The sequence below is a fragment of the Galleria mellonella genome, unplaced genomic scaffold (assembly GCF_026898425.1).
Source record: "Galleria mellonella isolate WM207_F2 unplaced genomic scaffold, CSIRO_AGI_GalMel_v1 utg78, whole genome shotgun sequence".
Classification (NCBI taxonomy): domain Eukaryota; kingdom Metazoa; phylum Arthropoda; class Insecta; order Lepidoptera; family Pyralidae; genus Galleria; species Galleria mellonella.
This window is the reverse complement of record NW_026442151.1, coordinates 927605-953293: the sequence shown is the minus strand read 5'-3', so window position 1 is coordinate 953293 and position 25689 is coordinate 927605. Positions and strand designations below refer to the sequence as shown.

The 25689-nt window shown below is 33.1% G+C and overlaps 1 protein-coding gene across 4 annotated transcripts in view; it reads right to left on the bottom strand.

Annotated features, from left to right (window-relative positions):
* LOC113517627 (ecdysone-inducible protein E75-like) overlaps positions 1-25689 on the bottom strand; it is a 121506-nt gene that overhangs the window by 16469 nt on the left and 79348 nt on the right. The window contains exon 1 of one of the 4 annotated variants that reach the window (XM_026902366.3): positions 681-1032. The exons of the other annotated variants lie outside the window; for them this stretch is intronic. Coding sequence (XP_026758167.1) covers positions 681-795 — 115 coding nt within the window. The 5' untranslated portion in view covers positions 796-1032. Of the gene's footprint in view, positions 1-680; positions 1033-25689 lie in introns of those variants that run through there. 4 annotated transcript variants of the gene reach the window in all.

Genomic DNA, 25689 nt, shown 5'->3' with positions numbered 1-25689 from the left:
CATCAACATTCGTTCTGGTTGTACTATTCATTTAATTGTTACATTATACCCTTTCCTATTTTTAAGGACAGAGTAGGAAAACATTAATCAATAGTTTTAAATTTACTGGAAAATGTCGTTGTTGATTAATTTATCTACAACATTTTCATAACAGTTTTATTTACTTTCGATTATTTTTTTGTTTATGATTGTTTTGTTGATATTTTTTATTTATTAAACGTAAAATATTTCGTAATATTTTTTTGGAATGTAGGTATGTTTACTTCTAGTATTGTTCTACTTACACCTATTTCTCTGAGATTTTTAAGCCAATTTGCGTGATCGTTGTTTTACATTTAAGATGATGCCAAACTACAAAATGTTTTTAAATTTAATTGCAAATTGGATACAGCTATCTTTCCTATGCATAAATAACAATTTGTTTATAAAGAATAATGATGCAGTAGGGTGGGTACCCATTGACCAAATACTGTACTTATTTTCTTTATGGGCACCGTGTAGACGTTAACAGTCTATGTGAAGGTGTGATATAGTAATTAGAAACTTGTTGCGTGTTGTATTTTCAAAATTATCTCATAGTTAGTACTTAATTGATAATGTAATTAAACAGTGTCAACCTTAGATATTTACAAACAAGTTAATCGTTATAGACAACTATATCTTTAATTGAGAAACCCTACCTATATGCAGTTCTGGTTCCCGTTCTTTGTGCACTGGACTCATAATTCTGTTGTCAGCCGGCGCAGGCGCATCGTAACGCCCGTAACTGCTGTCCGGAGACATCACTAAAGTCATATGTATTAAACGATTCAATTGTCCTCTTTCACACTACACTACACGTAAGCCACATCCAAGCCTGTTGGCTCCCTGACACAGACGTCCTCCACGCTCTATCACCGAATATAGGACAGGAGCGCATGAGCCGAGGCGCGCGGCCGACAAGACGCGAGGGATGAAGGTCGCTCGTCAGAATTCCGCCACTGCGCGTGCCGCGTGCGTCTCACTCGAGCTCGATCGACGAACTGAGCGAGGGCCGCGCGCGCTCCTGCTTGAAGCCGCGCGAGCCTCCCCTTAAGAGTGAAAGTCTGCAAAAAGATCAGCGCTCTGTGCGATACAATCGCTTCGACGATGAAGCGTACTCCATCGAGGAAAATTCGCCTCTATTGACTGACGAAGCCTGACGGTCTGCGCCTCGAAGCGAGGATCGGCGCGCTTCGAACTCCGGTCTCCGAGGTCATTGCCGCGCCTTTAACGGACCAATCGCGAGCGCGCGCAGACGTGCGCGGCGAGCGATTGGAGGGATTTTTACCCCGTACCCCGCAGCCCGCTTCTCGAGCTCGAGTTCGAAGACCCGAACCTTGCGGCGCACCGCGGCCAAGGTCGCGTGAGAGCGGCACGGACAGAGAGTCCGCCAGAGTGTTCGAGTGGGACGCTGGCGTTGTTGGTTGCGTCACACTACAAAAATATTTTTGGTGATGGAACGCGAGTGAACTTGAACACGAAATCGAGCTAATGGATGGCAAGCGCAGCGCTGTGTAGGTCGCCGCGTGACGGAGTGACCCGCTGCCGCCTCGGCCTGTCGGCCTGCTTGCCCGCTTCCCGCTTTGTAATACCTACCTACCTACTTCCGGGATTTTGAACAAACTGCCCCCGTTTGCTCTACTTCTAGGGTTGCCAGGCATCAAGGTACATCAGGAACTACCTTCAAAATAATCTATCTTTCAAGTTTGAAGGAAACTTTATAATATTTTGCGAATAGGTATGATAAATATATTAAAACCAAACGTTCTTATTTTAAATGAATAAATACAATGTAAGAAATACTTATTTATCTAGACTAAGTTGATTCAAATGAATGTATACAATATACTAGAAAGATACAACAATGAGTAATCCTAAGCACATATGATATGGTAAAACTATTAGGTGTAGGTATACAATGTATCTGACAAATACCTATTACCTTCCATGACGTATACTTCCATGTCCATGTAATAAACCTAAATTACCTCAATTAATAACATAATACGTAATGTAAGATAAATTCGCATCAGTATACTTACATGATATTGGTAAACATGTTTCTATCAACAATTGGTACATAAACACTATTTTATATAACAGCGTAGCTTAAATAAAGTCCTTGAATTTCGAGCTTTATGCAAAAGCAGTAGAGTCTAATTTAGATTATAGCTATAGTTATTTATAAAAGATCAAACGAGTGGCAGTGGGCGTCGAGGCGGGTGAACGACCTGGAAATTTTGGCGCAGGCCGGTCAAGGCCATTGGCGCGCAGGCGCTTTGCGATGTTAGAGCCCGACTACACTTGATGTAATGTTATAATATAAATCATTTTTGCTCTAATTACATTTTACATTTCCGCAGTTATATTACTGACATACGTACTGCATAATAAATATCATACACCATTTTCTAATTAGGAATAGGTAGATAATAAAAATTTTTACTTACTTGTGTATTGACTGTGTATATTTTAACCGATTACGTCGCCAATATTAAATTTATTTTGAAGAATATTTGTGCAATCGATAGGATTTATAAATTTTTAACGATACAAGCTGGCATTTTTGTCAAATATTTATATAATAATTATACGAGTTTAAATGCATAACATGTTTACTTTTGTACGTACCAATATTGTTTAAAAAGCTATGTCTTTTTCTGTTTTATTCATTTTGATCCGATTTTAAATGTATTTACAATTTTTATGTAAGTACCGAAGAAAGGAGAATTTTTATATATTTTTATAAATGCATATATTATACGTATAAGAATTTATTGCTGTGTGGTTCCGGCGGATGCGACTAAGGGAACTTAATGGTTGGGAGTTGGGCAGCAGCGTCCCTCTTAAAACATCACCAAAGCACAACCGTAAAGCAATTGTCTCTGTATTTCGGTTTAAAGGGTGGGATACGGCGTGAATTTACAGGATACAGAGGAATAACACCTCAGTCCTCAGGAAAGGCAACGCATGGGGGGTATCATAGGCGAAACAGTATACTCTGTTATGTCCATGGTACTGCTCATGTTTATAGGTGACAGTTACCACTTTCCATCAGGTGGGCCGTCAGTTTGTTTGCCATTCTAATTTGTATAAAAAAAACTGCGGTCACTAATCCGCCTATCAAGTGTGGCAACTCTGGCAAAACTGGTAAGGGCTGACATCATCATCACCATGTATAGGAGTTAAAAATGTTTGTATGATCGTATGAAGATACGATTCGAAGGAACAGAGGGACGTTTAGATAAAATTGCTTGATAGATTTGAATAAGTAACCTAGTGTTGTTAGATCCGTGCAGGCTTTATAATGAAAGGTTGAGTAGAATTCCCAACCTAAAATTTAAAAAAACAAAGATTTGAAATTAATTTTTTATTTTAGAATAGATAAAAAAGCCATCGGAAAAACCAGAACAATTTAGTTTTAAAATAGGGCGTAATAATTAGCAATAATTAAATAATTTGTACTGAAAATAGGTTAAATAAAATTCAAGTAATGATCGTCACAATATTTTAAATCAAGTATTCAAAGCTTTTTGAAAATATTCGAAAACTCCGCGAATTTTATAATACATGACCTTATCAGGACGCTTTAAATATTCAAGACGTTGTTTAAGAACTATCCAGGACATCTCAGAACACTCCAAAAACCAGAACATGTCCTGGGGAAACAGGACATTTGGCAATCCTAGCAAGTACATGCATGGTTTAATTATTTTAAATCGTGTAATAATGGCGGTCTTGAACTATTAAAATTATGAAAAACTACCATTGAAGAAATTTGTATGTCAATTTTTCGTAGCGAGTGGGAATTATCTGCCTACTAGACATAGGATATAAGGATAAATATTCTTATGTAACCATAAGACATTATTTTTTGAAAACGATAGAGAAATTTTGGATACTCTAGTCTACTAGAGACTACTCGTAACTAACTTCTTATTTTTGTATTACATTATTATTGTTGTATTTTAGATAAAAGATCCTTTTTCTTTTAATAATTTTTTTATGTAGTTCCGTTTTTTAAACAAAAAAGTGATAAAATAAAAATCAAAAAGTTTATTCCCAAATACAGAAAAAGGGTTGTGTGTAGACTGGTAACACATGTGTAGTGTATGCTAAAGCCACAAGGTGTTCACTCAATGCGTTTTATTTATATTTTTTGTCGTAATTATTTCGCTTCAATACTTTCCCTTTTGCACAAAGGGAAGCATTTTTGAAAGGTTTCGCAAATATCCTCCCACGTGCACCCTAAAACACAACTCTTTAAAAAAAAGGATCAATTGATGTTCTAAAAAGCGACTGAAATATTTTTTATACAGTATGTTTTATGTTACATCATAAAATTTAATTTTTGGTACAAGTAGTAGGTATCTCTTTCGCAGATAAATGAATAAAGTCGATTCAGTTATAATATAGTAGGGGAAAATATTAATATAATAAAAAAATCATATTTCGATAATTATTGAATGAATAAATAAATTCGAAACAGGAACATGTATGACTTTTTTCTGTTCTCCATAACATAATAAAATTGTAAGTAGACGATGTCTGTATATGGGGGATATTTAAAACAATAAAATGTGGGGTCTTAATAGAAATAATAGATATGAAAACAATATTTTTTACAATTTTTTTCTATCTGTCTGAAATTTTCTTCCTGTATCACGTAACAACTACAGCACCCAAATCAATTTCAATAAATCTATTCCTGAAGATCTAATTTAAAATCTGTATATCTTGTCTTGATACACTAATTAGAAGTAGTCTATTGTATGGTTTTTCTATTTTACACGTACAAAGTAGCTACATTAGCATTTGTACTTTAAGATATAAATTTCATTACTTAATTATTTTATACTCTATGAACAAATAGTAAACCAAATTTCCTATCAACAATCTTCTCAGCAGTAGTTATATCGACTAACGTCTATACCTATTAGTCGTATGTTGACCTTCTACCTATTTCGATAATGGTCTTTAAGTGGTTAAACCATCGAAAAACTTTGCGACATATGTGCGTAACGATTAAACGTGAAAGTGAATAGGAACCCACTTTTTTACTTCCTTCCGTTGCCCTCACTTTTTAATACTCGGGTGCGAATATCAAATTTCAAAGCCAAAATCGTATATGTGTGCAATCGAAAATACACTTTATGTAGTAGGTAGTATGCCACATTTACGTTTGTTTTCAAACTTTATAAAAACATGGAGACAAGCGTCGTCAGACGGTAGCCACATGTGTAGTTTTCATTGTTCAATGTGACCACAGGCGGGACTCACTTTTGATGATCTCGATTGATCGAAGCATTTTTTTTACTTTTTCATAAAAAGCAAATTTTGCTTGCTATAATATGGTTTCTGCTATTTTTTGCGTTTCCGGATTATTATTGAAAACCGCAAGTAATAATTTAAAGTTTCTAACGTTAAATAATGCCTATGTACTTTATAATTTTATAGCAAACATTTACAAGTAAATACGGTTCAAATAAAAATATCATTAACATTTTTGAAACCAACAAAATATACTTTTTTGTACGATACACAATACATTGAATAATGAAGGGCTCAAATAGAAGGATATAATACGAAGGGAGCAAATGACCTTCGCGACAGCCGAAGGACACCCGGACAATGGGCAAGCGTGCTCACCGCCCGCTGCCAAACGGGACTTCTTATATATTTACTATCCCGTCATAAATTACTTTAACAACATTGTTCAAAGGTGGTCAAGGATCCCTTTTTACGATCACAACCGCAAGGCTTGTATTGAATTATGAGGTGTGATGTATTTATTTTGATTCAGTAAAATAAAATGGGGGTAAATATCACAATAAAAGAAAAATACAATGAAAAACATTGTCACAGACATTGTTGTGTTTAAATTTAATTCCAACTCATTATTTAATATACTTGCGTTAGGTTATTTTACTCGTACAAGATGTTACTAACTTGACACATTATAGAAACGTGATAATTATTAGTTCGTGATAAAATTTACGCGAAATGGAAAACACCCGTACACAAACTAGGGCGAGGTTGTGGTTTCTTACTTAAAAGTATTATTAATACGTTATTATTATTAAGTAAATGTGCACGTGTTTCCTAAATAAACATCGAATGTTAAGACGCAATAACATTGTAATTGGATGCTGTCGGTTTCGTCGGAAATTTCTGGGAAGTACGAATCGAGTCACGAGGAGCTTCGTCTGCAATCGCTAGCGAATCGGTAGCCGAAGCCGAATGTTTTCGAGCGAGGTCAAGGTCTCGTTGAGGCAGCAACAACTGATGCGCACTACGGTAACATGATCCAGTCATTGTTATTGTACTTTTGCAACCATATTTACCGTCATATTAATGCTTACTTATTAATGAAATACTATGACATGACCGCAATCGTAAAGACTTTCTTTAAGTATTACATTTGAATTATAATACATTATATGTAGAAGGACATGCTGATTGACTGACTGATCAAAAGAAACTGCTGATTAAAAACATGAGACATTCATAGAAGTGTTACGTATGTTCCTAAGGGAGTGGGCACTATGATGGGATTTTTTCAGATTCAAATTTTATGCATACAATAAAACATATTCTTACTAAAATTGATCCTGTAAAGAGTAAATATTAATTTGTCATAAACTATCATAAAATAGACAGATAATCAAAATTATGACTGGGTCTTCTTTTGTCATTATATGTTTCTTTTGATCTTTATTTTTTTTTACAGATTTTTATCGTTGACAGTTTACTACTAATATATTTTTAAATAAATATTTAGATAATTTTATTTATATTTGAAAAGACGTTGAATAGAGCTTAAATTTAACGATAATTTTTGTACAATTCTTTATTATCGAAGACCTACGTACGTACTATTAACATTTTAAAATTGTTAATATTTATAGGCAAGAATATCACTAAAATTATGAGAATAAAAAAGAAATTTTAAAGATAATAAGAAAAGATATTATTTTTTGTTTATTTGCGAATAATCGTAAATAAACAGGTAAAGATTGTGAGCGAACAAAATCATTGAGTATATGTATATATAAGTAAAGTTGCAGGGTAAATTTAAGTTAAAATTTTTCAAAAAGAGCTTATGAGCTGGATTCGGCGAATGAAGCCGATCGCCACCGAGTTTTTCCGAAGCAGTGCGAGGTCAGCGCGAGTCAATTACCCCACTGGCTGATGTGGAGTCGCGACCGTCAACGACACTGCGCCCGCACAAGCGTGGTTGACTCCGCCATGATATTGTTTAGTCCACTCTAATAAAATATTTTTTCTATGTTTACTAAAGACGACTAATTTAAAATTGTCTAGGTCTAAGTTACAACACTACAAGGTAAGCAACAAGGTAACAAATTATCAAAAGGGGTATAGTACCCTATCAAATACAACATATAGGATGACATGATTGTACAGTAACGCAGTATCAATATCAGTAAAATCTTCTATAGTTTAAAAATAAAGGGGTGAATAAGTGTCGTCACACTGAATTTATCGTTCTACCTAAAATATAAGTATTTTCAAAAATCAAAAACATCACAGACTTCAGCTACATCCTAAAAAGCCAGTAACTTCTCTAGTGTAGCAAGAGTTCATGGCCAAGTGTATATGCTTACCTCTACATAATGAAAGAGTGTAGAAAAACCTATTGAACATGAGCTCTACAAGTCTCTATCTACTAAAAAAATGTCTGGGAACTGCCTATGTATTTAGTTTTCGAATTGATGACGAAGATATAAAAACCTTTAATTTAAATATTTACCGTTTAACGTATTAATCGACCAGGTAGAGAGATATCTGCGCTTTCGTAAGTGGTAAAATTTAGATAAGATAATGAATAATCTTTATTCAAATAAACTTCCTTAAAAACTTTAAAATCGCCATGATGACATCACACTCAACGTTCTCATAGACATAGGTGGATACTATTCTTAATCTATATGTAGACATAGATAATTTTGGCAGGGCTTTTTATATTTCTTATCCCTCTATCTCAGCCAAACAACCTTATATAGCACCTGTAGAGTTAAGGAGGAGGTTTTATGTTCGACTTTATATGACCAGAGGGACTTTTGTACAAAAGTCGTTTACTTAGGCACCTCTGTCCCATTCGTGGCTGTGTTTTGGTTTGAAAGGTGGGATATGGCAGTGAATTTACAGGGTACAGAGGAATAACACCTGAGTCCTCAGGAATGGCATTGCATGGGGGGTATCATCGGTAAAACAGTTATGTACATTGTACTGTTTATGTGTATAGGCAACGGTTACCACTTTCCATCAGGTGGGCTGTCAGCTTGTTTGCCATTCTAAGTTGTATAAAAAAAAACATTTCTTTAGAAATAGTAGTTATTATCTTCAACTTGATAAGCTTTTCCTGTTACCCACTATAAGTATCTACCCATTCTGGATACAGATAATTATTTTCAAATGACATCTACTCGTAAGGTGACAGATCTTTCAAAAATGAATAACCCTTGCCTATTAGGTACTAGAGAGATATGAACATCACCATGGATATAACTAAAGGAATTGTATCTTATATATGATTTCTCTACATATTTATGAATCGGTGTTGTTTAATAAAACAGTGATTTATTCGTGGCCATTTATTACCGTAAATAGACGAGCGGTAAAGATATGACAGCATACAGGCCGTGTGATCCGGACGAGCTCAATCGCGGCTGACCTCGGTTGATTCGGCAACCCGTGGCAAGGCCAAGGCCGAATCGGGTGCGTTCAATTAATAGCTCAAATTGCCTGGGGCCCCGCCACTGCTGCCCAACACCTATGGTATATTTATTTTCAACCGACTTTAAAAAGTAGAAGGTTCTTAATTCGATTGTATTTTTTGTATATGCATTACGGGATTTATATTTTAAATAGATTTTGATGATATTTTTAAATGTGTCTTGATCTACATTATATTTTATTAAGATTAAAATTGGAATTGTTTGTAATTTTTTTTTAATTGTAATTAACTACAAAAAAATAATATTTATGGTGGTTATTATTACACATTCGAAATCTGGGCGCTTTTTATTTAATTTAAAGGTTCTGTCTAAACCTCGCAATTTCTGTCACTCTGTCCGTCCGTATTTCACAAGTCTCTCTCATATAACTCGTAAATGAGCGCAAATTATGTGAATATTAAATTATATACTCTTATTAAGTATAAAATTAATTTTTTATACCTTTCAAAAAAAAAATTGACGATTGTCAAAGTCATTATTACTGTGATTACAGAATTTACCTTAAATACTGCTTAGCCAGCACTTAAGAAATTGTTTTAATCTGCTACCCAAATTTTATTTTACCATTAAAAACATAAACGGTTACTTGATGTAACGTAATAAAGCCTTATAAATGCTGAAAGTGTATATTTAGCGTGATATCGTTAATAATAAATGAGGCGAAGGAACTTAGTAAATAAATATGACACTATTGAAAACCGAGCTAGGAATAACTTCCTCGTTCAAATATCGGAACATGTCAATGTCAGACTACCGAATTAAACACAATGTCAGCCTCAAGGTAGCGCCGACATGAGGAAACTGTAGGTTACCTACACTATTCTAACGTTATAGGTACATTAAACTAATTTGCACAAGGCTACGTGACCTTAGATATACATTTATAATTTTGCTAATATTTTGTTATAGTATTAATAACCATGAACGTTTAAGGTTATCCATGGTTATTACACTTTATAGCTGATCACATTTAGATTCTGCTAATAATTTTTACAATAATTTATTTATAATATTATATTCGTAGTGCAAACTGACATAACTAAATGAAGATACTTTGAAAATTGGTTTGAAATTTTTCTATGAAACAGTTTTGTTGCAAAAGAGCCAAATTATGTCGAGATATAAAAAAAGTCTCTTAATTTGGATAAAAAGTATTTTATAAAGGTATATAGAGTCCTTCCTTAATTAATGGGAAGATGTTATAATAATTTCTTAAAAATGCATTAGAACTAACTGAGAACGATACGATATGCCTTTTTCAATAAAATTTACCACGTCACCTTGATATTTACAACACTCGACTTCCTGCTGTTTTAACTTTTAGCAGAGGACAGACATGACTGTATTCTATTTACTTCAATGTAACCAGGTATAGCATATATTACATAAATATGAAGCAAGTACCTAATTAATTGTTCGTCAGATTTTTATGTCTCAGTAATATTTATTTGATATTTAATTTGGAAAATATCTTTTTTTATATATATATTTTGAATTGATCTGTCTTTCTCTATTCAAAAGCATACAAATTACAGAATAAATGAAACAATCCACCCTAGTCTGTCGACCGAAACACGAACGTGCCAATTAGAGCATAAAAATCGGATATTGGACTTATAAAGTTCGAGTATGATAATCATCGAACGTTCGTAACCAATAGTAAATATTCACATGTGAAAATGGTGAAGGTGAAAAATGGCGAAGTTCTCTTCACAGTATCTCTGTGGAGGTGAGTTAGCAGGCTCAATTTTATATGATGAATGAATATGATTGATGAACCAAGTTGTATAATCACTATTTTAGCGCGCAGCAGCGGTACTGCGGGTATTAACTAGTATATGCGCAACGCCTTGTTACGTTGCACTACTCACCTATCAACACAACAATGTATCACGCACAAGAATGAGGAAGAATTCTTATTTCCTGGTATTCTGTTAGGCATATGCTCTAGTTTGACACGTACATAACAATCTATTTTTTTTTCTACAGTTTTACGAGACTTCAGTAGGTAATATATTAATGATTGTATATTAAAAAAATGAAGTCCTCTTCGTCATGTACTTTTTTTTATTAACAGGTACATTTTGGCTTGTACACTGGCGTCAAAAGTTTGTAGTTGAAGTGTTATTTTCTTAAGGAGTAATATTGTTTACTGATTTTGATGTCATTAGTTAAAACAAATGTGCCAATAATTTTCTGCTTTTGTGATATCATTTGTCAGTTGTCATCATCACGAATATGTAATGATTAGGAGAGGCGTACACCGAGCGGGTGCGAGGGGGCCAGCGGTGGCCGGGCCGGGGGCTCCGGCAGGCTAAGTCGCAGCCGGAATATTGCGCAGCATTTGCTCCTGAAAACGTGTCCAAAGAAAGTTCACGGCCGCGCGTTGACGTTACCACCTGCCGCGCCCCGCACTGCCGCTGCCGCTCCACCCGCCGCGCTTCCGCACCCGGCCAGCCTCCGAATTCCCTTCGCTCTTCACGCCTACATATAGATTCTTGCAATATCCAAGCTAATCCAAACCACTCTAAAGTTTAAATGTTTATTGTTGATAAATTGTTAAGCGAAGTTTACATATGTATGTTTAGAGCACTTAAACATATAATAATCTCAACACATTAAGGTTATTTAGTGTGATAGGAACTAGCTAGATTTTGGCAGCTGGGATTTTGGCAATTTCTATCGTAAAAGCACTGTAATAAACGAGATTTTTTTTTAAATCGAAGTCAATCTAATTATTATAATTGTCAATTTGTCATAATATTGCAAACCGTATGTTAAGTTTTAATAATTACTACATACTATAAATAACTCTAACTCTAGGCTATTCTTTTTCTTATCCGCGCTAATAATAAGAAAGTATAATATCGATTAGATGTAATACGTAAAAAAATCTTAAAGGAAGTAAGTAAATAGCTAATACCTTATAAACATAAATTGTACCATCATCACTACATATTGAATCTCGTGCATTATATAGAAACTAACCTAATTTACTTAAAAAGAGGGAAGGAATTTTTGGTAATGGCATCCCCATTAGCAGCAATAGTCTCTATTGCTAGCAATAAATATTACCAAGTCGACCTTTATGCGGTCGTTCTGGAAATCCGAAAGACCGATGATAAGCCAATTAGCTTTACTTCATCCATGTCGTTTCATACTTCCTTGTGTTCCCCGCCACTGTACGCCATTAGCATAGGCGGGTGTACCGTTTTATAGTTTAACATTTAAAAACTTAAAACGATTGTACAATAACGAAGTGTCATCTTCGTTTAACATTCTCTATTAATATAGGAGATTGATTGGTTCGCATATTTGCTAGGTAATGGAGGCTGGCTGGCTGTGGTACAGGAGTTAGAGGCAGGGGGGACGGACATAAAGCGGGGGCCAGGGGGTTGGCCTTGGCTCGTTCGTTGGCCGCGGTGGCTGGCGGTGGCACGGTGCGCGCGTGTACCTACCGCCCGCGATAATTTTGGCAGTTGTGCGCCAGTTGAGTCTACTGACCCCGAAGTTGTTTGCGACGCAAATGATCCCCTTGACTTTATTTAAATCATCCATCCAGGCAATTGGCTTTTAGATAAAGCTAAAAATTAAAAGTAGGCGGCTAACAAAATATTGGATGATTTTTTTAGCTCATACTATCTGGTGCAGACGTGCAAGAACTAAAGTATTGCGAAACCTCATAAACTCTGAGCGCTATAAGCATTAGAGTAGTCTTGGTAAATTGCCAAAATGCTGGTATAAATTATGAAGTATTAGGTAAACAATCACTTGTATGTTCTATGTATATAGATTAATTACCCAAGTAAGTAAAAGTTAAACACATTAATTATAGTTAACGTAATTTATAGTTATCAGTATACGGCCGGTATCATTTTTATTCTATATACTTCCAAATATCTTAGAAAAATATATTTACAAAATAATCTTTGTTTTTAATAAAAAAAATGAAGGATGAAAATACGAGAATTTATAGTTATTATTAAAAATATATATATATAAACCGCATTCGTTATATTATACACTTTGTTTCAACGAGACAATGATATTTGTACCCAAAGTATACAAATGTTTTTACAAATTTTGTAAAAATATAATATTTAGACAAGGATTTTGACTACTACGTACTTTTTATTATATCAATGTTCGTAATTTATGTTTTAGTTTATTAGGATATTTAATTTTTTGTGATGATATGATGATGGTAAGTGATTACTACTTTTTTTTTAATGGGTGAAAATGGATTGGTTATCCCGCCCGCACTATCGGTATACACCGACGAGGCACCAGTGGAAGATGATAGGTGAGAATGAATGCAGGTTAGTTGGCCCACCATGATGAATTCGACTAGAATTAAACATGATGGCTTCCAGGGAGAACCACGTGGAGGTCAACCTGAGAGGGTATATTGCTAGTAATAGGGAAGTGACTACTACTGTCCATGAGCACCCGAATTGCAAGTCTGCCGGCCTTCAATAAAGAAAAATACTCTTTTTCTAGAAGGTTATAATTTATTTCTATTTAATTAAATTCTACATCTAGAACTGAATGAAATTTAAAGAGCATATTTTTCGTGTTCAGCTTTGATACAACGTTTCATGTAATGTAAGGTAAATCCAACCGTCGGTTATTTCATCAAACTCAAGTTAAACAAAAAATACATGAATAGAAAACATCTGAGATTCTCACGTTTACTTCGCAACTTCGCATCACATCTCCGGTGCTGTGGCGTAATCACGCAGAAATAACTATTTATATAACGAAAGGGATAGACGAAACTATGGTGTTTATATGCGAGCGTAGTTTGCGGAGAAAGTGGCGTGCATTACCTATAACCAACTTTCATTTTATCAGAGACCGGTTTCTATCACTTTTTTATTACATGGCGCCCCCACGTGGCTTGTGCTGACAAAAACAGTTGAATTTAGGTTTAGGTAACTATTATATTACTTGTACTTCATTGTGTCATCTTATTTACAATAACAGATAAAATTAAGATAATTTCATAACAGTTTAATAATTCATATATAATAATTTCATAAAAACAATGTGTAAACTGTTGGTTAAGATACGAATCGCGAATACTCAGAGTTCATTAAACTGATTGTCAATAATAGGACATGATAACCATTTTTGGTATTGATGTAATTATAACAGAGAATTTAGTCCTTCTAATATAGACTTTGGTATAAAGAAGGAAGGTATAATATCGTTCTGTCAATGATAAAAATATTAACAAAGATAACAGCAGTCGTTAAACCCAAAATGGTTGAGCAACACTCACTTTCGTAAACTTAATATCACAGAATAATAATATGTAAGCGATATCATTTTTGGCAAATAGCAGTAATACTAATAATTTGTCGGCGGACCGACATTGTACGCACACTTCCTCGTCTTCCAGCTGGCGGAGAAACGTAGCACCACATCACACCTTGTCATTGATAAATAAATATATAAATGAAAAATACATTTACAAAGCTTGTGTATCTAATTTTAGAGATGTTTGATAGTATTAAAATTAGTCCAGAAACCCTAAAGTTAGTGTGTGTGTGTATAAATAGTAGTGCTAGAAGTTTCAATTTATGATCGAAAGATATATTTTTATAGATTTACTTGTAAAAATCCGAGATTAATATAATGGTTTTAAAGAAATACATATTGTTCAGCGATCCTAATTTGTTTAGGTTAAGTTCTAACTAGGGTTTCCAGATGCGATTTTTCATTTTTACCCAGATGTAAAATACTTTTTTTCCAAATCGATGAAAAAGTAAAGGAAATCGTACATTTACTTTTACCCAAATACAAACTTTTATCGATTTTCACCATGTTTTGACAAACGAATAATAAAAAAAATCCTCTTGTATACATTTTCTTTTTTTATATATTTTAAATATTGCTTTTACGGTTTCAAACTACCAAAATTGACAAAAAATTTACCCAAAATTTTCTATGCTCATTTCACTTTTTTCCAAACATTTCTCTAAGATTTTCTCTCCTCCAAAATTTTACAAACAAAAATTTTTATCCTAATCATGAAAAAAATATCATATCTAGCAATGCTATTTATGCCATCATTGTGAACAAATTTTATTGTTTAAATTCAAAAAGGCCTGGAAGATAACAAAATTTAGTGTTTCTTTGAATTAAAACTATCTTTAGTAATGGTAACTGGTATAGATAATTATAATACAGTATAAATCATGATAGTTATCATCATGGTAAACTTTTATAGAAAACCAATATTGGCAGAGAAATCTGGGCGAGAGTCAGAATGACCACAAGAAAAGTCGTTAAAATACCTCTGATTACACCGTCATGACTTATAATCGTCATGCGTAAGTATATTTATTTATATTATAATTCTTTTATGAAATATTAGTTAGATTTAAAGGAATGGGCCATTATTAACAGGTGGTGTCGGCGACCGCGCGCGCGTGCACTCAACTCCGCGAGTGCGTGTAACGGTGCACTACGCTTTCGACATTACAGTGTACGCTCATTGTACTATTACACTAGCAAAACTAAATAAAAAAATAATATTCTTATTTACATTTACATCTATCATTAATACGCAAATAGTCCTTTTTTAAAGTTATTATTAATAAATATAATCAAAAAGTCAACGTAAAAAACGAAACAACAGATCATTCTTTATATACATATTTTTTTAGTTATTTTTTTTATTATTACTCGTAATATAAAGCATGTGATAAAAATTATAATAACATTTGTTATTAAAAAAAAATCATGCATTCAATAAAGGCATTGTTATGATTTCATTCTTTGGTTTTTTATCGACTTTAAACTTTTTTATTGACGCCAAAAACTAAATTGATAATTAGTCTGTAGGTTTTACGTGTATGTATGTATATATTATATATAATAGGCATCTCTTACATCAGCATTAGTAATTATATTAAATCTAATAAAATTACATAAACGCTTTTAATTGTCATTATATATTGTTTTATGTTATTGATAATTGATATTTACTCAGTCCTGGGACTTTAAGTAGAGACTTGACCGCTACATTGTATTCTTTGCTAGAATAATGCAGTCTGATACAGTTAGGTACATTTTTTCAAGTTGTGTGTGATTTATTCTGGAGCAGCAAATTATGAGGGCGATTAAGTATATATTTAATATATCGTTTGTTTATGACTATGGTATCTTAAAGTTGTTTATTTGTAAATGACATAAAACTATAATGTTAAGAAATTTTATTGCATAAATAATCAGGAATAATGTCCTTATAGAATTGTTCTCCAAACACTTCTTTGTTTCTGTATGTTAGGACAGTTTTTGTCCAATTATCACAATTTCTCTAAGAATTACTGAACAATAGATTTTAAAACTTTTTGTGATGTCCATTATTCAATAATATGATAATATAATGTGAGTTAAGATATGGCTTGTCCGATGGTAATGACCTATATTGTAGACAGATCAGTAAGCAGCAAACCATCTGCTTCTATTTAACAATAGGTCAATAGAAATCTACTAACCCTTATGCTATCTTACTTTTAATCTCGATCTTTATAATTCCAATATGTGTAAAAAAATTTGCCCTTTTTCGCAAAAAACCTCAGGTAAACTTAAGTTCAATTATTGTTAAAAAATCACGATTCAACTTCGCCTACCCCTTCATTCGATATCGGGTTTCACGAACAGGTAACGTCCAACTTTTTGCCGAATGTTGTATCTTTGTGCAAGTTTGCAAGATATTCAACTCTTCTGTGAATTTAAGAAAAAATATTAGAATTATTGTTTAATCGAAACCTTTTTGGGGACAAAAAATGCCTGCATGGTAGTTTTTAAGAATAGTTTTTTAACTTCCTTTGTTGCTTGGGATCATAACCGACATTCCCAGATAGAAGATGTATTGTATCGTCACTAAACGATATCACGATTAAGGGATGCCTTTTAAATCTGCGTCTTAATGATAAAATATCAGCGGGATGCCTTGCAATATTTTCATAATATTTTATTCTTATAATAATTTAGCTAAGTATATTCCAAGATTGATAAATATAATATCAGCTTTTAAAACGAATAATAAATAACAAATTTTAATCCGGTGAAATGTGAACGCTACAAAAAATACACATCGGAAAGAATAACTATAGAATTCGAACTGTAAAGTAAGAACAATACTGTTAATGTCCAGTATTGAAACGTCATGGTTTGTCCAGTATTGCAATTATAAATGTAAATGGGCGACATTTATTACTTTAACAATAAACGTAATGTTTTTTGGGTTTTGCGTAAAAGACTCAGCGGGTGTCTTGGTCTTTGGATATCATTACTGTCGTACAAAATCAGTGTAGAAAGGAATTTTTCGTGAATAGGTCGTTATACATTTCTTTTCTATTATTACAAAGAATAGGCACGTAGATTGTTATCGTTGTGTCGGTTCAAGTGTGGCCAATACAATTTTAGTAAGATTACACAACAACCGCAGTGTGGTCTGTGTTTGTGGCGGTTCGCAGATTCTGGCCGCCAGTCGCGAGCTGGTATAGGGCGAGCCCCGTTAGGACGGGGTGACTGACTCCACCACTGCACCTTGGTGCATTGTGCTCTAACGAGAACACACCATTATGTGTAATCATAAAAGACAAACAACTTTACCGGTACTGTTCCCTGTTCGTGGCGATCGCTAATGCCTTGACTCTTACCTGTAACAATTACAACAAAAACATTATTCCACGTTTATAATATCTCATAAGTTTATAATATAAATGCTATTTGAATTTGCGATGATTAAAAATGTTGAGTCCTAGTTATAAATTAATGTTTCTAGATTACCTATATCTGATTTACCTGCATTGATTGTTTCATATTCCGTAACGTTTGTTGTATTATTACAGAGGCCGTTCACACTTAAGAGAGTCATTCTATATGCTAATGAATTGTATTGTTTCTAAGTCAAAGTCGATTAAACAGTATGCATACATTAGTATTTAAATAAGAATTTTAACTGATCTATTGAGTATTTCTTTAGTTGGCACAGGAAACGAGCAGGGTCAACGTTCGGAATGGTGTCATTCACTGTCGAAGGTGGCTACTGAACCCGAGCCGGTCGTCCTTGAAACAGCCACAAAAATCGCCAATCACCAGCACACTTAAAATTTTTGTGTTTCACGAAGCCGTATTGAGCACACACGCGCACAGATATAGCTCAAGAAAGTAAACCCACACCAGTCAAGTGGCGAGCGTAAGACATCCAATTTGGTAACTCTACCAACTACCACATGCAAACCCGGAGTCAACGGACCTCGTCGTGAAAACTGAACAGAACACGATAATTACGTCGGACTTAGATTAAGTGTATACATGTATCACTTATACATATTATGTAAATATCACAATTTACTTAGCATAACTATTGTCTAATAATATTCAGTCACCTAGACATGTTAAGTTTTTTAACAAATTGTATAAATGATCATAATAAGGGTGATGTAATTATTGGACTACACTGTAAATATTCCATCGTTGTTTGTGGGTGCAATAAAAAAATATAGTCTGTAAAATAGGTATTTAAATTTGTTCTCTGTGTGTCATTGTATGTTAGACTGTAATTGAATTGTATTTGTAATAATGTTTATTTATAAAATTAGTGACGAACCGTAGATTTGAGTACTTGAGGCGTTTCAATTTCCGCTTTTGTCTGTTGTGTCGAATATAAATAGTTAAGTTTAGTAGATGGTCTAATTTCCGGTTAAAATTGTGTATTCGCGAAAGAGCAACGAAGAGGTAATAATAAGACATACTCGTATTATGATCGAGGCCTCGGGCCAGTGACCGCCGCCGAATCTCAAGGCCTGCGCACATCGCAGTAAACAAGTGTCGGCCAACGACGTAGATAAATTCCCCCACCTATAGACTGATGTGGCTTACATAACTATGACTAGCATACCAGGTACAACAGCTCGCAATCATGAATTAGCAGTACCAAAATAACACGTCAAAAAATTTTATATATATATATATATATATATATATATATATATATATATATATATATATATATATATATATATATATAAAGTATAAAAGTACTCGTATCTACTGAATATTTAAAATGTCAAATAAAATTTGAAATGAATATACTTGACCTAATTATAATTTTAAATATATGTCTATTTGTTATCTATTAGCCCTTGATATTACATATTTTATAGTATAAATATGTTTTAATCAATTAATATTTTTGATGTTTTACATGAATACTACCACTCTATATCATTTTTGTCATTGTATTGTTGTTTCTTTTGTAATTTATTTAAAGAAGATTGTATATTGTTTAATATATATTTGCTATATCTAAATGTGTAATAAGTAACATGATAGTGAAAGTTACATGAACTTTACAATCACATATAATAAACATAATAAACTTTTTCACAATATATAATTTATAAATGTTTAATATAAACACGCTGTAGCTTTGGAATAAAATATGCAATTTACAGCCCAACAAAAATAGTTTGTACCTATCTATAGGAGTGATACAAAAACAATAAATACGTCTATCCTTGAATCGAAAATTAGGTGATCGAAAGTTCGATATCACATGTAAATGAAGACCATGCTTTATACATGAACTAGCTGAAAAAACACCCGTGATCGTTATTCGATTCTTTTCAAATTTACACATTTATATCCAATATTTTAAATAAATTTTCGTTCCTATATATTACTACGAAGAATAAATGGTACTATTGAATAACTACTTTTATTTACCTAATATAATATTGGAATATTTTATTTTTTGAGAGCCACTCACAATAATGTTGGTATTAAAACATTTACATGAATAAATGCAAACTTAATTGTTCCCCTCAGAGACAGTTCCACAACGAAATGTACACAAAAAATAAAATAATAGTACATGAAGCAATTTTTGCAAAACTTCATATAACATGTATGTAATAAAAGGATTAAGTGGTGCTATGTGACGTGTAACACCCTATTTATAGTGCTACAACAGTATTCTACGTAAGCTACAGCCCACGAGTGGTGTAAAAAGTAGTTCTGGGGTGTGCGTAAAGCGTAGGCGACGATGGGAAAGGAGCGGACGACACGGTCACGGAGCCACTATACCAGCACACCGGGCTGATAGTTCTTGAGGTTTCTGGGAGACGAGAAATTGGAGAAATGGTCCAGTGGACCGACGGTCATGGACACCGCGCGTACACGAATCTGCGCCACACGGGTAAGCTTAATTCTAACGGCACAATGGGCTAGATTCACAATGAAATGTATGCATAATATTGTATAAACATATTCAGATGCATACATATGCAGTCTCTGTTGTATTAAAATAACGATAGAAAGTACAATGATAAAAGTGTATTGTATTGTATTCATATAAAACATATGGAAAAAATACGCATTTGCTTGCTACATGTGTTAATTCCTCGTGCTATCAAGTTCAACGACATTTTATCATTTTACCTTGAAATTATCGTCACTACAAAAATATCTTTCGAAGTAACAATATAATATGGTGCTATTTTTTAATACATGTTAAATATTTCAACAATATTAAGTAACTCCTACTTATATAGTACATTACTTACATCTTGTATAAAATATAAATCTATTCTATTTAAAATAATGTTAATTAGTTACCGTAGTTACATATACTTATACAGTTTGGTTTAAAATCATGAGATTACGAATTATATGACCGATAAATATCAATACGGTTGCCATATTAACAAGATGATATATTATATTTTTAGCAAGCAGTCACAGAATATACTGTGCTACTCATAAAGCTCACAAAATGTGCCAATCGTGAGTTGAGAACTAAGTTGTTATGCTTCTTGTGTTAGAAGTTATACCGAATAAATGTAAACTGTGTACTTTCTTCGCGCGAATGATTATCAAAATTATAAAAATAAAATTTTGAGAAAATGGAACAAATCACATGATAAAAATTCTTAGCGCGCATTAATCTTTATACTTCCGAATAAAGTACAATAAAGCACGTTGAAGGAATTGTTCATAAAAAAGTGATAAATGTCATTTGTCCAGAAGCTACATTTGGATATTGTGAATTCACATTTCCATTTGTTAATTTTAAGAATACTTTTATATGTATAAAATATTTTTTTTGTGTTAATATATATTAAAATTTAAAGGAAATATCAAACACATAAGTTTCAATATTTAATTTGTTTCACGGCATAAATATTCGATGATACATATACACTGAGGAGTTGCATTTAATAAAATATTTTTGTTTATTAACTGATATTCATGTTAATATATCCTTACTTTTTATGAATGTGAATTGTTTATTTGTTCGTCATGAAACTTGGCATAGGATCTATTCCTTACTTAGACACACGCAGACGAGTATAGCTAGTAGTAAAATTTGATAAAATCCAATGATGACAGAGTATGATTCAGGGCTCAGTTCAAGATCCCTTTATATTAATTGTATAATCATGAAAACATATATAAAAATGTTATAATGTATAATTGTTTTGGTAACATAACACTGTCATAGCGTATACTATACTGGCTGTAACACACGAGTGTAGCCTGCGTATCGGTGTACTTAATTCATCATTCCTTCTGTTTAAGCGTTATTAAAATAACAAAAAAAAAAAAATGAAAATTCGAACATCTCTATACTTTTTCATTTATAAAATTAGTGAGATTAGTAGGATGATTAAGTGGCACATGAGCAATTCTGTCACCTGATATTTCACTGTTCTTCCTGGTTTGACTATTACGTTACTACCAGTGAACAAGCGTCGGTGCCGGTATAGTCCATAAAGTGATCAAGTGTCGTTTGAACACGCGATTTTCTAACAATTGCGCGACGAAGCACCGATGGTCGATTTCGATGCCCTCTTTGAACTTTCTACCGGTTTATCTTCATTATTGACACACAGTGAGTGCTACTCCAGCTGAGAGAATTATGTAATAAGTAGTTAGGATATCATAAAATATCTTACGGTCACAAATACAACTTATTGTACATGAAAGATTTAGATTAATGGATATTTGGTTAAAAAAGCAAATTGTAACAATTAGAAAAAAATATGAGTATACTATATATTGTGTCAGTATAAAATAATATTGTATATTATTTATATGTAAAAAGAATAATATTCTATATTGTTTATATTTTTCCTAAATGTTAATTGTAATTGAATGGCATTGATGATAATGTCATTAAATTACATTTAATGGGTATTATGTATAATGTTCCACACCTAATATCACAGTGACGTTCACTATACGTCTCTCTTCAATACAACTATGTATATACAGTAACTGGTTTATTGATGAGCACTATTATAGTTGATAATGTCATACGTATGCGTAGCGTGTAATGTGACAGGATTCGCACGGTGAGGAGTGCACAGGCAATGCACTACGATGTGCAGTGTTCGAGCGAGACGCAGCAAGTTCAATGGTATTTGATATAGTACACTGGAGTTCTTTAACCCCTTAGCCTACCTGCGATTCTTGCGAATGAGGCAGCCCGGCCGTTGTCCCTGAATGTACACTATCAAGCACGTATCTTTATAGGTCGGTGCTAGGCGGTGTACCGACAGCGTATAAGAAGCATACTTTTGTAACTATATATAATTTAAAAATTTTGTTCTACAGTAGACACCAACTTTAATTGTAATAAAATCCATATAGAAGCAAAACTTACTTGCGGTAAGCTCTATCGAATGTTAAAAGAATTATAAAAATCGGATCATAATTGGCAAAGATATTTCGTAATACACAAAAACTTACAGATGAATAAGAACTTCTTTAGAAGCGTTTAAAAATACTGTGTGTGTTGAGCATTGTTTAAGTACTATAAAAGAAATTTATGAGCAGTTGCTATTTCGCAGAGTATAAATAAAAAAAAAATATATATATATAACTATATTTTTAGAATAACAAGTTGATAAGAAAGTAATGCATTCATGGGGTACCGTCGTCAAAAAATGCACTACGGCATAATTGCATAGCATAGTGTTGAGTGAAGAAGATAGTGATGTAACCTATCGCCTATAAATGCCAATCACGTTGGGAGCCAGTTAGTAGCATGTCAATTACCTACATAATCTAGGATTTTAAAAATTCGCAGCAGGTGTAGTCGTGAGGAGGGAGCGTGGGGGAGGGGTCCGCTCGGGCACACTGGACTGGTTTCCGTTGTTTCGCAATAACACGGGTTCAGTGACGCTTGCGTACTTATAATTGCTGGCGTGTCATGACTGCTCTCGACCCCTTCACTTCTTATAACATAACCTGTGATTCGATATGGTAAAACGTTTAAGATGGTTACCATCAACCTTATTTTCATCGAGTTTAGGCTTTTTACGTCGTGCCGAAACTTTCGCTAGCGTTTTTATCGTCGTAATATATTTCTTAACTAAAACTATATTAGTACTAAAATAAAAACAGAAGAAATCTCCGATATATAGGTATTTTTTTACAAGTTTTCCCTGAGAAATTAAGCATTTTATTAAAATGTAATATTGAAATTACGTTAGGTAGGCGAAATATATTTCTCAGGGTAATTCCTACGGAAAAAACAATAACGAGTTTGTGCATTAAACTTAGGTTTTTATAATTGGGTGTGTATGTTGTTAAATAATTTATATACATGATAATATGTTTGTTCTTGTAAATGGGCTAAATAGTTATGTAAATAACAATTATCATCTACTACCGGCGTATAAGAAAGAAACTTAATAATTATTATGTTAATTTAGTGTAAATAGTTGTGATATAAAATCAGGAATAAGGGTGGTTGATAACTTTAATAGCACTTTGTAGAACTTTGTAAGATAACAAACCAATAGTTATGAAAGGAAAACAAACACCCGAATATTTAATCATCCACTGACCTACAAAACAGATAACAAAGAAAGTCAACAAATACGGCCAATAAATAATTTATTTAGGTACAAAAGGAACATTAATAATATTTTGGTATTGACCTCTTTACAACAATAACTTTACATGTAGATAGAAAGCAATATGATGTCAGACTGGCTTGGAGGTAAACAATAAATATTAATATAGTAAAGGAAATTTAAGATTATTCGTGAACAGACCTATTTCTTGAGTATTAGTTTCAACAATGTGTGAGTTTTGATAAGAAGGTTACAAAGTCTGCATAAAGACGGGCCGGCAGTGGGTCTGGCTGATTACGTGAAAGCAGTAAAACCAAGTTGCCATAGTGCGAGTGCCTGTATGCTGGTAGTGGGATGGCGCCGCGGCGTTGACCTCAGCCGCGAACGACGACCCAGCGGTCTGTGCCAACTAGTAACCAACTAACTACACTCCATATTGATGCTTATTATAACCTCTTACATAAACATGTGGTGAATTTTCTTAACTATTTCAAACTCAACATCTTATTCTCCCCAAAAGTGGCTGTACTTTACTGGTTACAAATTTTGAGTCTGATTATTCTGTATATTTCTCATTGCTATGAATATATAGATTTCCTGGTATTGGACTCCAAATATAGTCTTCCATCTTTCATTTTATATTCATTGTATTGCCTCCGATAAAGAAGGTCAAAGTCCAACCTATCTTGATGAAACTGTTCACCTCGTTCTTCCGAAAGTTAAATAATTCATTAAAAATACTCGAAAACACTATTTTTCTTGACCTGAATTTCTATTGAATACATTTTAATTTATTTGATTTTTTTTTGTTAAATATGAAAAAATCTAATTTTAATTCCTTCAAACTCTGTAAAACATTGTGTTTCATTCAATATATTACTTTAATAGGTTAATTTACATAGTACATAATATCGACGAGTTTTGAAATCTTCATCTAAGTTTACTATAATATAATATTTTATTGTAATGACAATACGAATCTTCTAAAGAATATATATATATATATATATATATATATATATATATATATATATATATATATATATATATGTACATACAAAATTTGGAAATAAAATCAACAAATGTCCGGGTGCAGTACACTGACGGTTGTTTCGTAAGCGTCGGGTGCCGTGGTCGATGACTTCGAACGTTCCAGTCCCATCTCTCCGAGTTACGCAACCGCGAGAAAGTTGACATCCGTCGTGTAACGTTCTGGCCAACATTTTCAGAGCAAGTCGACGCAGCGAGAATGCATCAATAAGTACATATTGCTATGCACCTAATAATGTCTAAACAGTTAAAAAGATTTTTTTGTGTTATTTTTTCAATCTTGAAACGTTAGATTTTATTTAATTTTATTTGTTTGTGTGTTTTATAAATATGAATATAATTGGAAATCACATCAGTTATAATCCAAATATTAAAAGAAACAATTATTCATTATTTTTTCATTAACATGCTACCAATATTTTATAAAGCCCTAGCAGCCTGGCCATTGCAGTGTCTTACCAAACTTAGTTGTAAATTCGAACGTTTCAAGGGTTTTCTTATAATATCACGCTAATTCTTGATCTAAGAGACAACGATAAGTTATTAAAAACTAACTAGAATCATGTAACTATCACTCAAATTTGTAGGTGTTTTAATAATAAAACAGCCAAAAAAAGTGTGGTTATCATGAAATGTCATTGCCAGAGTGTTATCAAATCCGAGGACATTTTTATATAATTCTGGGTCAATGTACCGAACTGATGTTTTGTTCGGCTTATCAGGCCGCGCTGCTATCAAGTAAGCTATGTATGTCACTGATAGTGATAATAATGCTGGTCCCCTGTTTGTTTCGTTTAAACAAAAGAATAAGTATATTTTGTAATTCAACAGGGTTCTATGCTAAAGGTGAAGGTTATCAAAGAATAATAAGGAACATCTTTACATTTTAACTTTTACCACTGAATTAACAAGGATTTTTTGTAATATAAATTCTTAGAGATACGAGTTTGTTGTTTTCTACTGCTTCGTAA